Source organism: Penicillium cataractarum (genome assembly GCF_028827025.1).
Source record: "Penicillium cataractarum strain IBT 29864 chromosome Unknown utg000007l, whole genome shotgun sequence".
Classification (NCBI taxonomy): Eukaryota; Fungi; Ascomycota; class Eurotiomycetes; order Eurotiales; family Aspergillaceae; genus Penicillium; species Penicillium cataractarum.
The window spans coordinates 2,995,743-3,010,201 of NW_026622743.1; the positions used below are offsets into that span (position 1 = coordinate 2,995,743).

The 14,459-nt window shown below is 49.3% G+C and overlaps 4 protein-coding genes across 4 annotated transcripts; 1 reads left to right on the forward strand and 3 right to left on the reverse strand.

Annotated features, from left to right (window-relative positions):
• Nucleotides 1-1,891: 1,891 nt before the first annotated feature.
• N7496_008626 (DUF3824 domain-containing protein) lies at nt 1,892-4,624 on the reverse strand (the record flags this gene model as incomplete). Its single annotated transcript, XM_056701545.1, has 3 exons — nt 1,892-2,565; nt 2,681-2,818; nt 2,881-4,624. The coding sequence occupies 3 exons, from the start codon at nt 4,622-4,624 to the stop codon at nt 1,892-1,894; spliced, it is 2,556 nt and encodes an 851-aa protein (XP_056553608.1).
• A 2,576-nt stretch (nt 4,625-7,200) lies between these two features.
• On the reverse strand, nt 7,201-8,361 carry N7496_008627 (cytochrome and DOMON domain-containing protein; the record flags this gene model as incomplete). Its single annotated transcript, XM_056701546.1, has 1 exon — nt 7,201-8,361. The coding sequence occupies one exon, from the start codon at nt 8,359-8,361 to the stop codon at nt 7,201-7,203; it is 1,161 nt and encodes a 386-aa protein (XP_056553609.1).
• A 1,156-nt stretch (nt 8,362-9,517) lies between these two features.
• N7496_008628 (cupredoxin domain-containing protein) lies at nt 9,518-10,339 on the forward strand (the record flags this gene model as incomplete). Its single annotated transcript, XM_056701547.1, has 3 exons — nt 9,518-9,844; nt 9,896-9,999; nt 10,063-10,339. 3 exons carry the CDS (start codon nt 9,518-9,520, stop codon nt 10,337-10,339), a joined length of 708 nt encoding a protein of 235 aa, XP_056553610.1.
• A 616-nt stretch (nt 10,340-10,955) lies between these two features.
• On the reverse strand, nt 10,956-12,284 carry N7496_008629 (MFS transporter; the record flags this gene model as incomplete). The annotated part of the gene is made up of 5 exons (XM_056701548.1): nt 10,956-11,282; nt 11,373-11,500; nt 11,558-11,924; nt 11,978-12,102; nt 12,176-12,284. 5 exons carry the CDS (start codon nt 12,282-12,284, stop codon nt 10,956-10,958), a joined length of 1,056 nt encoding a protein of 351 aa, XP_056553611.1.
• Nucleotides 12,285-14,459: the final 2,175 nt, after the last annotated feature.

The window sequence follows — 14,459 nt, forward strand, 5'->3', positions numbered from 1 at the left end:
GCACTTGGTTGCTTTTCCAGGAACCCGGTAACCATGGCGTTGAGTGGTATTGTAGGACGGCTGTTGCTAGGGAATAGGCGAGATGGATGATTGATGTTATGTTCTGGGTAGATTTCTAGTAAAGTCGTCTTCGGAGACCCATATAATGAGTTCTTCTAGGGACTTTCGTTCATTTGGTAATTGTCGCTCTGGAGGTGGCATGTGCAATCGGTGCAGGTTGGGCTCTTTGATGAACCCGACGTAGTAAGAGGGAATAGCGGATTGCGTAGTTCGCGTGCCAAAGTGTCCACAGTGATCTTGAATATCCTCGAGGTTAGCCATGGAAGTACTGTTTACTGCAGAGGTTCTTTGTTTGTTCGCTGTCATTTGTGTTGGGTTTGCTTCGGTAGCTGAAGTAGAAGGTGTCCTTTTTCCAACGGGCTTTGTTGAAGTTTCTTAGACCGTCCGACAACTAGTGGTCGGGAGTAAGGCGTTAAGTTCTCAATGATTGTTGTCAAGGCATTTATGGTCCCAGGATCAGGTGTTTTATCGCTAAGCTGATCTCCCAAACCACCTTGACGATTCGTACTGATGGTCTCCAAGGTTTCAACGTCTACCCAGACAGGGGTATCTTGACATGAAGAGTACCCACAGACACAATCAATAGCAACGCTGAACTTGATACAGTGCTGCGTAAGGTCTGCTTGGGTAGGGCTCTCATTGCCTGCGAGTGATACATTGAGGGCATGTTTGTGGTGGCGTGTATAGGCCCATCTCTGGGTGAAGATATCGTAGAGGTTGTATGATGCTGCTCGTATCTAGCGATATTTCTTCAAGCTATCCTGATTCATAATTGTCGATCGGTGCTCTCGCCGTTCATTTGGATGTCCATTGTTCCTCAAATCCCTAATATTGTCCACGATCCTAGTTGTAAGTTCGTTAAAGTCTGCCGTGAAAGATCGAAGCTCCTTGATGGAATTTTGGACAGTCTCTTTCCTCCAAGAAAGCCGGAATCGATTGAGAATATCTTTCATAATATCCTTGCTTACCGGATGCTCCGTTTGCGGGGTTTCGCGCCGAAACCTCTGTATTTCACGAGATATTACCACAATGGCGCCCCGCACAAGTCTGAGAGTAGCTTCCCAACTAGCAAACATGCCCCAAAGTAAATCACTTCGAGAATTCACTTGATCGTCCGTTAGCTCGAAGAGCTTGACCTCCCCAGGTCGGAATTTTGAAAAGATCTCCTCAGCCAACTTGGGTCATCCGAGAGAACTTTTGGTGTATGTTAATTTTCTCATGGATCGATTTTCTGCGATTGAAAGTCATATATCGGAGAACGCGGTCTGAATATTACCGGGGGGCTATGGGATGGAAGATTATGAAGCCTTGAATCGATGTTCCAGGGCTGTCTAGGAGACTGCTCAAAGATGACTGAAGATGGATCATTATTCATTTAGCCGTGATCTAAAGAACTACATGTTCCCAGGGAAGAAGATGATACGATATACAAGGAAAATCATTGAGCTATCTTAAGCGAAATACGGTTCATAAATCATCATCATAAGGCGCGTCCATAACATCATGATCTGAAGATCAGCAAAAGAGGAACGCATCCAGAAATTTCAAAAATCATGAAGGGCATCGTCAAAGTGTCCGTTATCCAATATAAGACCGCAAAATCAGAAAGGACAACAGAAAAAAAGAGAAAAAAAAAAGCAGAGGACCACCCAGAGATTAAAAGGCGAAACACAAAAGCAGGCCAGAGCCCAGTATCCATCAATGAAAGATTGAAAAGAAAGGTCTTGAGGATCGCTAGTCCAAAGAGCCCAAGCTCCATGTGCCAATGAGTTCAAGGCCAAAAGCCAAAGCCAAAGTCAAAGTCTATCAGAACCATAGCATAGCGGCAAGACTAGACAAAAACTCTTCTGAGATTCCTGATATAACTCCCCAGCGATTCAACGGATGGATTCTCCCTTGTGGAGAGTAAACGACCCTTTGAATCGAATCGATCTGGGAGGTCGATCGTAGATTCTGAACTATCGGATGATTCCGGCGGGTGGGATCTTTGAGAATGATGGGAATGGTGATGTTCGTTGCGAGATGCGGAGGCACTAGAACTAGAACTTGCGTCCGCGCCGTCACGAGTATGAGAATGGTGATCGTGGCGGTCAGAAGGTAGAGAAGACGAGCGTGCCCGGGAGTGGGGTTTCATGTAGGATTTGGGACGGTGGCCTGGTGTATACTCGTCGATGGTTGAGTCGCTGTCGTCAGTCTCATACCCCGGGTCTTGAGGCCGCTTGGAATCAGGGCTCGAGTTCAAGTCAAAAGCTACGGATTTAAGCGGTGATGATGATTGGTTTTCTAAGCGGGGTATGGACTGCTGGTGTTGTGCATTCGGGTCGATGGTTAGACCTGGGGTGGGAACTGTCAGCCGTGGGTCCTTGGGAACGGCACCGGACGGTGTTGCGGTGAACGCACCATCGTGGGCATGGGTTTGCTTAGTGGGAAGGGTGGTGGTGGAGCTCGACGGAGCACTCACATTCTCATCGGCCCTACGCGGCCGCGGGGCGTAGGTCTCTGGGCCTGAGTTGCCGGTGCCGTAGTTGTAGGGCTGAGGTGGGGGGTGCGGCGCCCGGGGGAGGCGGGTAGTCGGCCGGGTTGTAGGGCTGAGGAGTGGCGTTAAGGTTCGGGGTTGAACCCGGGGGTGGGGGGAAGTAGTTGCTGTTTGGGTAGTAGTTCTCCGTGGGTTGCTGGTGAGCAGCCTGCGGGGAGATTGGGTAGGGCTCTGGATCGTAGGACTCCTCGTAGGGATCACGGTGTGCGTCGTCCTCATATCCTGTGCGCATCATGTTAGCATGTCTGGAGGTTTAGGTCAAGGAGGATCCATGACGGACTCACTAGTCCTCGAGCGCGAGCGCGACCGCTCTGCCTTCTTGCGATCTCGGTGCTGGGAGTACTTGTGTGCTGCGTAGCCTAGACCAGTGGCGCCCAGAGCTGCCGAGGCTAGTTCACGAGAGCGGCTACGGTGCTTCTTGCTCTTGCGTCGGCCATCGCGGTCCGAATCGGAGCTGCCACTGTATCGGCCGCCACGGCTTCGAGATCGGCTGTGACGACGAGCACCGTCGGAGTAGTAGGCATCATGGCCCGCTGGTTGACCGTAATAGTGCTCAGCCGGGATGCTTCCTGCAACGGGGTCTGCACCATACTCGATCAGGCCAGCAGAGTCGCGTGTTGGATCCGGATAGGCTTCAGATGGAGCACGGCTGCGGCTGCGAGATCGTGAGCGGCGTCCTTCGCGAGGCACCAGCTCCTTTTGATCCTTTTCGGCCTTTTTCTTCTCGTACAAACCAGTGGCAGCTGCGGTAGCAAGGCCGGCACCAACGATGGGGAGGGCCTTTCGCAAGCGACTGTGAGAGCGCTCTCCCTTGCGCGAGCGCGAACGGCTGCGAGCATGTTCAACGAGGCCTGCAACGGCTGCACCAGCCAGACCTGCGCCAGCCATGTGCTGCCGACGCTTAGTCTCCTCGGTGGTACTGTCCTTCTCCGAGCGGGTGCTGCTCAATGCGCGAGCACGGGAGCGGGAACGAGTCCGGGATCGGCTGCGACGCTCATTCTTGGACTTGCTTCGTAGCGCAGCCGCACCGGCAGCCAAAGCGGCGGCACCGATTCCAATTTCCAGCAGGGTCTTACCACGGGAGTGGGAGTGCGAACGACTGCGGCTGCGACGGCTACGATGGGAACGGTGATCATCAAAAGAGTGGCTGCGATGGCGACTGCGGCTCTTGCTGCGGTAGTAGTCGCGAACATGGCCCGCTGCGTTGACCGCAACGGCACCGAGGGCACCGGCACCGGCCGTCTTGACAGCGTGGCTCATACCGTGGCTTACCTCTTTACCCTCGCGCTTGCTGTGACTGCGGAGTAGTTCGGCAGCACCGACACCAACTAGAGCACCTTCGGCAAGGTGGCGCTTGTGGTGGTGGTGCTCCCCGTCGTAGTCGCGGGTCTCTTTGCGGATATAGACCATGCTATCATCGCTGCTGTAGTCGTCGCGGTCGCGATCGCGATGATGACGACGGCTAGTCTGGGAGATTGAGTCGCCGGGACTCAATTCACGGCGCGAGCGACGGTCATCGTACTCGCGAACACGGCGGTGGTGGTGATAGTAGTAGGGGTCCTCCTCGGCATCCGAGCGACGAACGACGTCATACTCGGACTCGCGGGGACTGGTGTAGGAGTTTCGGGCTGGATTCATGATCATTACTTGCTGTTCACGAACGACGAGCGGTCCTGGTGGGGGCACTGGCAGCGCAAGGGGCTTTTCCTGGGACCTCCTCGGGTGGTGATGATGGTGGGAGCCGTGGGGTTCTGGGCACTCACGTTCATAGTAATCACGCTCATACTCACGCTCGAAGCGGCGGGCGGGGGGATCGTATTCCACATCGCGCTCGTACCGTGAGATGGTTAGGGGCTCTTCTCGATCAGTCTTTCGACGGATGACCAGCTCGCGGTCTCCAAAGGCATCGTCGCGGCCCATCATGAAGTCTCGTCGTTCTTCTCGTTCGTCAGCTGAGATGACGTAACGCTTAACAGTGACTGGACGGTCTTCCTCGTAGCGATCACGCTCTCGGTAGCTGTACGACATGGTACACGGGGTGAGAGAGTTGAGGACTGGACGAGGCGGGTTAATAGGAGGGGAGATGATGAAAAAGTCGAAGGAGAGGAAGATGAATAAGATAGAGAGTGAGATTACAGGAGGGGCTCAAGGGCAAAAACGGGACCGATGCGATGCGATGCAGGGAATTTGGGGGGGCGCAGGGAAGTGGGGTAAACTTGTAAAATCGCAGTTGCAAGTCTCAGTAGTCAGAGGTGAAAGTTCTGGGCGACGGGAGAACGGGAAGTGGGATCCGATTGGTAAAGCTTCCAGAAGGGAATCGAAGGGGGCGCTGCGATTTCGGAATCCCTCAGGATCTTGGCCAAAGACCGAATGATCTGACGATGATCTCAGAGCTCCAGTCTCGTAGGGCAGCCCAAGCCAAAGCGGAGCCTCTCAGAGTGAGCCCCGCGGGTCTCAAGCCTGCAGATCAAATAGGCAGCACAAATTCAGAGGGAGTCCGAGTCAAAGGCGAAGATAGAGAGAGAAAGTGCAATCAAATACTCGATTGTCGAGTAAAAGGTAGAGAAAATGGAGGATGAAAAGTGAGTTGAAAGTTGATGGATGGAGGGAAGAAGAGGTGAAAGCGGCAAATAAAAAGCAACGCTGCAATGAAAGAAGCGCCACGTGAGGCTCTCGTCAATTCACCGACTGCCGCTGGGACTGCAACTTCGGGCAACCTCTACAGTCCAAGTGCATTCGACACTCGATTCACTTTGTTTGAGGGTTTGAAAAAGGGTTTGCCCGGGTTGCACCGTGGCAAATCGACGGTGTGCAGTGGCTGAGTTCTGCGTCTACATCTCCCGAGTCCTACGCTAGTACCTCTACAAACTGTGTCGAGAGATGTGCATGGTACTTTCTGTTTACTTCCTTCTACTAACCATTTATGCTTGATAGATCTGGTCCACGGGTCGACTCTCGACTTCCCGAGCGGCTTTCCATGGAAACTGGGCTGACCCAAGTGGTTCTGGTGGGCCAGCGCCCAAATACGAGACTCAACCTTGCACCTCGACACCTCTGCAAGGCGCATTCGAGTTGCCCGGTTATCTTCAAAGACCACGTTTTCTTTGTTCATGCCTATAAGAGCTTCCTCTACACCCATTCTTCAAAGGACGACGATGGAAACACTTGAAACGCTGCGCCTAATCGGGCGCCTAACTATTCCTCGGGTTGGGTCTTAGGGAACTTGGGCGAACAACCCCATGATGATATTTTCCGTGATGGTTGCAAGAAAAGCAGGCTATCTCTTTGAACAACCCTCGTTCATTTGTACTGGTTCTCCTGATAACAGGAATCTCTGAAATCCAACACCCTCCACGAGTCGACCAGTCCGGCTGTCAATGTGGGGTTAACCCGATGACGTCAATGGCTTTATCGACTCGAGTCGCTTTGTTTGGCCAGCCGCTTCAGCTGGCAAAATTGTAAACTCAACCGATGAATCCACCCTATCATAGTCAAAGAGAACCAAATAGTGTTCCCAGTTGTCCTTCTCTCCATGAGTTTGACGGGTCGATCAAACATGGCAAAGACGAGGCATTCAGTGGCTATCGCCTCGGCCGAATGGCTACTGCCCAATGGACTGATGCTGTATCACCCACAAACGGCTACTCGAGGAATAAGGCGTCTTTGTTTTAATGCTACTCGACGAGTTTTGAACTGAAGTCGTAACTCGCTGCACATATTTCTGTGAAACACTTTACTGGGCAGTGCAGGGTAGGGCTGTACAAGGCGAGGCAAGGGGGGCAATCAGGAATTAATCCATGTCGCAGACTAGAGCCTCCTAGATACTGTAGAATGAGACTAGTCGAAGCGGACTTGCTGCATAAATAATCATATCGCAACCTCAAACTACTCGAGGTTCTTAAATGTCGTGGATGATGATGACCATACTTCATCCACCCTTGTCTTTGTCCCAGAATACGTATCGATGGGGCTCCCTTCTAAATACGAGTGTCTAAAATAAAAGGTAAGCAAGTATGGAAATGGGCTTGTCAAAGAGTGCCTCAGGAACCCCCATCGGTGGATTGCCTAATATCGTACCTTTGAACATTCATACCACATTTAATATGTACCAATAAGTATTAGGTTATCTAACGTCGATCGCAATAACTAACTGTCCAGAAACTGAAAGAGCTAGATTTGGATATTTTCTACATGAACTATAGAATTTTGTGGCATCGTGGCTTGAACTATTGAGCGAGGACGATCTGTAAGAAGCAAGCACGCCAGCCACCATTCTGCTCGTGTTACAATCACTAGCCCTGAGCTAAAATGACGTTATATTGTAAGTTAAATGTCTACTGTGGATGCTTGATATGGAGAAGGTACTTCTCAGTTCAATCTATAGACATAACGGGACAATTTCAAAGGAAGATACATAATATGTTGACCTGCTTAACTTCGCCAGGTCATCAATTCCAAAAGTAATTCGCCGAAAACTCCATTTGAGTACAATGTCAGCCTAGTTCCTCCAGTGGTTAAATAACATCTTGTTGAAAAGGCAAAATCACTCTGCGTTATCATCAGACATCCCCCTCCTAGGGTTTGTAGCCCCCATTTCATCTCCATCATCGACTGCGTTTCCGACCCATTTGTACCCAGACAATAATCGCACAATAACACAATCCAACAACCCCAGCCACAACGCTATACGCGATAACAGCTCCTTTAGGACCGTTCGCCAACTGCAGCCCCAGTCCAGCATTGATAATTCCCAAAACAATCATCGTTCGTCCAAACCAACGGTGCACATACGCAAAGACGCCCTTGCTTCTAGTCTTGCGATAGTGGCGATGCTGCAACAGGCCCATGATCGGTTGGAAAAGAGTAAGACCCGCAACGACCACAAGACCAATAATAGGATGATGGTTGGTTAACAATTTGACCTCCCTAGCCATAGACACCCCAAGTCCAAGCCCGACGAGCGCAACAACCAGAGTAAGAAGTTGAAGCAACCCATGCACACTAGCCGTCCTAGAGGAGGGGAAGATTTGAAGCGTGAGAGCGAAACAGGGGAACATAATCACGAACGCGATAACCATCAATACTGCATGCGCCGTTCGTTTCTGGTTGAAAAAGGTATTTGGATCCTGAGCAGCCGCCGTGACGACGACTGTCGTAGGAGAAGAAGATTTGGAAGTTTGGAAGAAAGGGTTGTCCGAACTCCCACCCGTAGCTTTCACCAAATCAACAGACACAACGCCGGAGTCATCATGCTGCGTGAGTCCCGCAGAGACATCGCTAGAATCCAGCGGCGATCCGTATTTCACGGCCCAGACCCAGGAACTCGAGGCGCTGGTCACGTCTTCGCTTCCACCGGTCCAATTAATACAGCTGTCGCAGCGGATATTGGCAGTTATCGCGCCATTTGAATATCCACTCCCGTCCAGCAGCGAGACTTGAGCGTCGCTATTGTACAGTGGTTGGATTTCGCCCATACCGAGTCGTGGTGACACCGTCACGTTGTCGCCATTCGGATATACGACGAAGATATTCGCGCCCACCATGCGCGTCCCCTGACCCAGGGCGAACCATCGTACTTGTCGCGTAGAGTTTAATTGAAAGTATATCGACCCCGAGCCCGACTGCGATGTGCTTTGAGGAATATTGATGCTGTAGGTAAGATCATCGTGTCCACTGGGATGAAAGCTCTGAAGTTGAGCGAGGCTGGACAAAGCCCAGGCCAGCCAGCAGAGGTATAATACAGCCATGCTGTGGAAGGAGCACATGGCGATGCGAGCAGCGTCGGGGGCGCTCACGAATGTAAATAGAGGCTAAAGAAGCGGAGAGTGACCTTGAACGAAGATGGTGTCATCAGGAAAAGCGCAGATCATCCAAGTAATCATCAGTCATTGAGTTTTTTCTTCGTTCTCGTGTAAGCGCGGGCCAGGCACCATATCTGGCTTTGAACTTCCAAAGGAGGGGGCCTTTCAATGGGGGTTCCCATAATAATAATATGGGCCGCGTCGTTTTCGTATTCTTTGTTAACACAAAGCTGACACTTGGCGCTGGGTGCTGGATCTTTGTTGCTGCCAGTCTGCGACCGAGGTGAAAGCACAGCCCGGGGCTCGGGCCAGTCTTAAAAAAGCAATCTACGAACTGCCGGATTGAGCAGGGTCTAAGAAATCATCTCTAACTTTGGTGCTTCCTGTGGGCGATCCTCTTGGACCCTTTTGACCCTAAAACTCTGCATAAACTTTAGTTAACAGGCTCGTGCTGCGCCTCCGCCATTACTGGTAATAGCTTCTAGCCGCTTGAAGTCGTTAGAACTTACAGTAGAAGGCCTGAACAATGGCAGATCCGCGGTTATCTGTCAGCTGATTTTGTTGATTACAAATGAATCTTCAAATGAACCGTTGGGAATTAATCTGATTAGTTTGGGGGGCGTAAGCTGTGAGTGGCTCGGTCGTCGAAAATTAAAGGTCCACTGGATCATCCGAGTTAAGCTTTGGGCCCATTAACCTAATTTGGCAATTTGGAATTGTACAGAGCTTGAGCTGCGTTCACGGAAAATTAAACTGTGCGTTTGGAGTTGTGGCTATGCTATAGATAAATTAATTGACCTGCCATATTAGGTTTGGTCAAGCTCCAAATAAGATTTAGCATGTCAATCAATTAACTATCCAAGGCTTGACTATACAGTACCTTGTCATTGCGTGGGAAGCCACACCGCGTTTCCTGCGACACGGTGGCTGGAACCGCGTGGTCTCGAACGTTTAGAGTTATCGTTCTCGTAAAGAAGCATCTAGGCTGTCATGTTAATTCAAAATCCCATGGTTGGAGGTAAAGGTTCCAAGTATAAACGAGCGACCATAAATAGGATCTGTAGGAAGCTATATTTCCGGTTCCCAAACCAAAGGCATTTTTCGCCAAGTCGCAGCCATGATGAACCTTCTCAGCACTATCGCTCTCTTCTCTTCACTTCCCTTGATCCATGCCCAGTATGGAAATCAAGCTAAATCCTCTGCCACAACTGCCGCATCGTCAACCACTTCAACCACCTCGGCTGCTAGTGGCATTCACACCGTTGATGTTGGCGAAGATGGCCTCACCTTCAACCCAGATTCCTTGACAGTTTCTCCGGGTGACAAGGTCGAGTTCCACTTCTACCCACCAGACCACTCAGTTGTCCAAGCTTCCTTTGACAACCCCTGCCAGCCAATTAGCAGTGGAGGTTTCTTCAGTGGATTCTTCCAGACAAGCCAGGAATCAGTAAGATAATCAAGTCCTGACAGGCCAAGGGTAGAGTTCTAATATCAGTAGAAAACTGTCTTCACGGTGACCGTCAACAACACCGACCCTATTTGGCTGTATTGTGGTGTGCAGGGACACTGCCAGGCCGGCATGGTCGGAGTCATCAATCCTCCGTAAGTACATACAACCACCGTGCTCAATCCGGAACTTGTCAACTAACCATTCTTTACCTGCAGTTCTAGCGGAGATACTCTAGACTTGTTCAAGGCAGCAGCAGCAAAGGCTAAAGACTCGACCGTACCGGCAAACGTCTTCGGTGGTGTGGTTGGTACTGCCAGCAGCGAAAATACTAGCAGCACAGCTACTGGCACAGCTACGGCTACTTCTACTGGATCGGCAAGCAAGACGAGCGCTTCTACCTCCACCACAACTAATGCAGCAAATACCATGCGCACTGCCGGCGATGTCGGTGCCTTGGCGTTGTTGGGCCTGTTCTCGTGGCTCATGATGTAGGTGTTTTAATGTCTGCAATCTTGTCACTGATGATTGTTTGAAATTGTGATGAAAACAGCTTCAGGTCTTTGGACACGAACTTAATCATGCTAGTACTCATTATGAACTCATCGAGCTTAGATTGATGTTGTGTTACTTTGATGTCAGATACGAAACACTCCTTTAGGACCCTGTTATCTGCTCTTCTGAATTGAGAAATTATTTCTGAAATCCAGTGTATAGTTCGGAAATTATAGAGCGACAAAACAAGATTTTAAGATTTAGCTGACGGTCAATAGCAGAGCAGGAAGGGACCAAATTCTTCAACGCACGGACGGTGCTCATAATAGTTCCAATAGTTACAAGTATGTTGTTCGTATGCACTCTTAGACGTCTATGATGGATTCCAGAGTAAAATATTTTAATATTCAATTAGGTAAGTAATACCAGTGACGGTACTTCATGGCAAAGCACAGATTAGTAGGAAGCTATCGGAGCAAGCTGACAGTATTATGATCGGCGCGAGCCCATTGGAGAGCAACTGAGATCAAGCGGACCCATCAATAGTAACCTGACAACATCATCTCTGTAACAATATGATGCAGCAACAGCTATCAATTATGTACAAACTTCTGTATTAATGCGATTCCAGATTCCAGATGCTGGATTTGGCGGTCCACTTTCGGAAATAGTTCTTGCCTGCGAAGTAGAACAGGAAGCCGAACGAACACCAGAAGACGGTGAGACACATGTTTGTCATGATAGCAGGGAGGTAGCCAGCTGACTCGGTCCAAGGGGTGATGAACTTGCTAAAGCCGTAGCCCCAGAGATTCTTGTTCACTGTGATTGCGACGAGAATAGAACCGACGGCTGGCTTGTAGCTGTCAACCACGTAGGTGCTTGCAATGGTGGGCAGTGCAGCCACCTGAATACCAGCGCAGGTATAGCCGACAATGACGATGACCTAATAGGGACAATTATCAGCACGCTGTTACTCACGAAAAACGAGAAAAAATCAGGTGCAAGAAAGAAAGATGTAAAGTCGCTAACTTACCCTCCAGTCCCACTGATGCTCGTATCCATAAGCGATCATAAAGTTGCCCAAAATTGCAATCAAAACGTATGGGATCATAGTGGGCAAGCGCATTTCCGGCTCTCGAACTCCGCCATTCTTCTTTGTGGCTCACATCGAAATCCAATCCGACAAAGGCCCACTTGTTGCCAGACCAATGATGATACCCGCGAGAAGGGCAAAGTTGGTGAATCCAACAGCCTGGCTAGACCAATTGTAAGGTGGGGCAGTCAAGGCCTGGCTCTGGGTGAGATTGACGGTCAAAAAGCAGCTTGCTGACCATGATACAACGAATGCGGCGTAGTGGACGATTGGGTAAAGGTGTAGTTTCCATGGGACCCAGAAGGCGAGCCAGAGGGTTTTGGTCCACTCTTTGTCAACCACGTAGACATTGAACTGACTCTTGGATGGATTGCCCTTGTGCAAGAAAGGATCGGAAACCTCATCAATATGTTGTGTTGTCGTCTTGGAATGTTCTTCCTTCTCTTGTACTGCGGCAGCACTGGAGATTTCGACACTATCGTTCTCAACAGCCTGAGCGGTGGTCGTGGCCGAAGAAGTGGAGCTTTGGTTCGCGGCAGACTAACAATAACATCCTTGTTGTTTGCAACAAGTTCCATTCCATCATAAAAGGCTACCGAGCTCGCGCCTTCGGTAAAACCTCCACCGTAAATAAACATCAAGACAGTTGCTTTCTCTTGCTTCAAGTTTGCTGGTGTTCAAACGTTCATATACAGACAGTCTTCTGACATATCTCCCGAGTTCCAGATATCATACGGTAGGACACTCCAAATGGACTGGTTGGAATAGGAATAAGACGGCATGCAGGGACTCCTGAAGGATGATGCGTCGATCGAGGACTTCGAACGCGATTTCATCACCGGAGGAGCCCATCGCAGATCTCCTACGGGGGATTCCGCATACGGGATACCGATGCAGCCTCGAACTGTCTTCGCAGAATTGTTGTAAATTCCCTCCACAGTACCACTGGAGGTCACGATCTGTAACTCTGGGACACTAACTGCTTTTCCCAGGGCAGATCTGAGGCATAATATGCCAATGAGAATTCCAAACATTCTCGCACAGAAGAGGTGATCAAGATTTGCTGTTGCTCTATGCAAAAATTGAACGAAATAGAGCGGAACACTGATTGCTAATACATCATTTATATGAAATTTTTAAATCCCCCTATCCAAGATTTCTGGAAGTATAAAATTGTCAATATTAAGCATGCATTACCCCGCAAATTCGGTACCTGTATCAGGCAGTCAAGTTACTGACAAGCTTTTGTCTAAGCTTTGCACCTGGGGTCCTTAAAATTCATTGAGACGGCATAGAAAGTCGGCATTTTATGCTATCACAGCCTTTTGTAGTTAAAGGCTCCCCTTCAAGACCCACCACACCCAGGTCCAGCCCCTAGCTAACCTGAGGTTTCATTGGATGTAGGTTTCTCTATAAATCGCCACATCCTGCCTCTCCATTTCAAGGATGATTTGCCGAGTTAAAATATAATCAATACTTAGATGAATAATGCTACTTCACTTAGCGCTTAAATGCTATAAAAGCTCTGGAAATTAACGGCATCTTGTCTCCTATACTTCTTCTTTGCCTCAATTCTAATCCAATTAAAGAGTCCAATAATAACACTGATATTTGGATTCTGAGCTGCTTCGAACCGTAGTTGTATGTATATGATTGGTATGCACTAGTCCATTTTAGGTCCATACATGTCCACTTACTAAACGAATGACTTCCTCCACCTAAATTAACCTTAGTTCTCTTCTGGGGTTTCAAGCCTCCTGCGCCCTCTCGTTACTATTGGGCAATACTCTGGGGTATTCACAAGGTCACGAATTGTTTTCGAGACCAGTATGCTTGGCGATTTCCTGTTTTGGCCATGTTTGTGCGAACTAACCGAAGTCCCCGCGCAGCTGCCCACACTATGCTTACTTGTAAACAAAACGTGGCGACGATGAATCTGCTGTCCTTTCAGTATATTCCAATGATTCATCGCCAGTTTTTCGCGTACTACGCCCGAATTTGGAGAAATTACCATTTGCCCTGACGTGATAGGTAGTAGTTCACGTGAATTTCTGCTTCGAAATCAAGACCATAAGAGTAAAGGGTTGGACATTCATTAAGGGAAATGACTAGATTCATTAAGCGAAATGACTAGACACGATTTCCAGAGAATCGACGATTGTCGAACAGACTTGGCTCCACCCTCTCCGCGTTTACATGTTAGGCTCATTACAATGTACAGCACATTTCTCGCAACGCACTCGCGGCTCCCTTGATTGCGGGACAGTTTAACTTCAGCGTGGGGAATTTTTCCCGGATCGCAGGTTTGAGAACTCCATCTTTATGAACTAGTCCGCCATGGTACATTGCCTTTGTGGGGGATGACGCGGCCTGTCGTCCAGTGTTAACGGGGAACTATAAGCGCACGTGATCTTACAAGCGTATGGCTGCCTAATTGTGGTTGGCACGGATGGCTTACCAGTAATTAAAGTTGCCTTCGCTTATTTTAACATGAGCAGTAGATATGCTAAGAAGTGAATCATTAACCGGCTGTGACGTTTCTAGGCGTGGGTGAATTGATGATACGCATGGGGTAGGTACGGGGTTGTGGGGTGGCATATTCGGGGCATATGGCCGAGATGAACTCTAATTCCTATCCTGTGCGCAGCTTTCGGCCTCTCGATGCCAGACTCTGTTGCGGTTTCGGTACTAAAGTCCTAAAATGCACCGGTACGTAAGGCTTGCTACAGCTTCGATGCCGAAGTTCCTTCCCGAGGACCATGCTACGCGTAGCCTACGCGCCACTTCAGTTCGGATTCTCTTATTGTCAAGAACGGAGAGGATTTATTTGCATCAATACAGTAGAAATCTGAAGTTGCCCTCTCGAATATGCAATAATCCCATACTACTCCACAGTTTCCTATATGCGGCCCCCGTTAAATTGAAAGGAACTCCGGCGGCCAAAAACTTTCAAACTACTGTAGCTGCATCTTAAGATTCACCTTAAAGTTGAGATTAGCCAATAGGAAGTCCGAAGTGTAGCAGTCC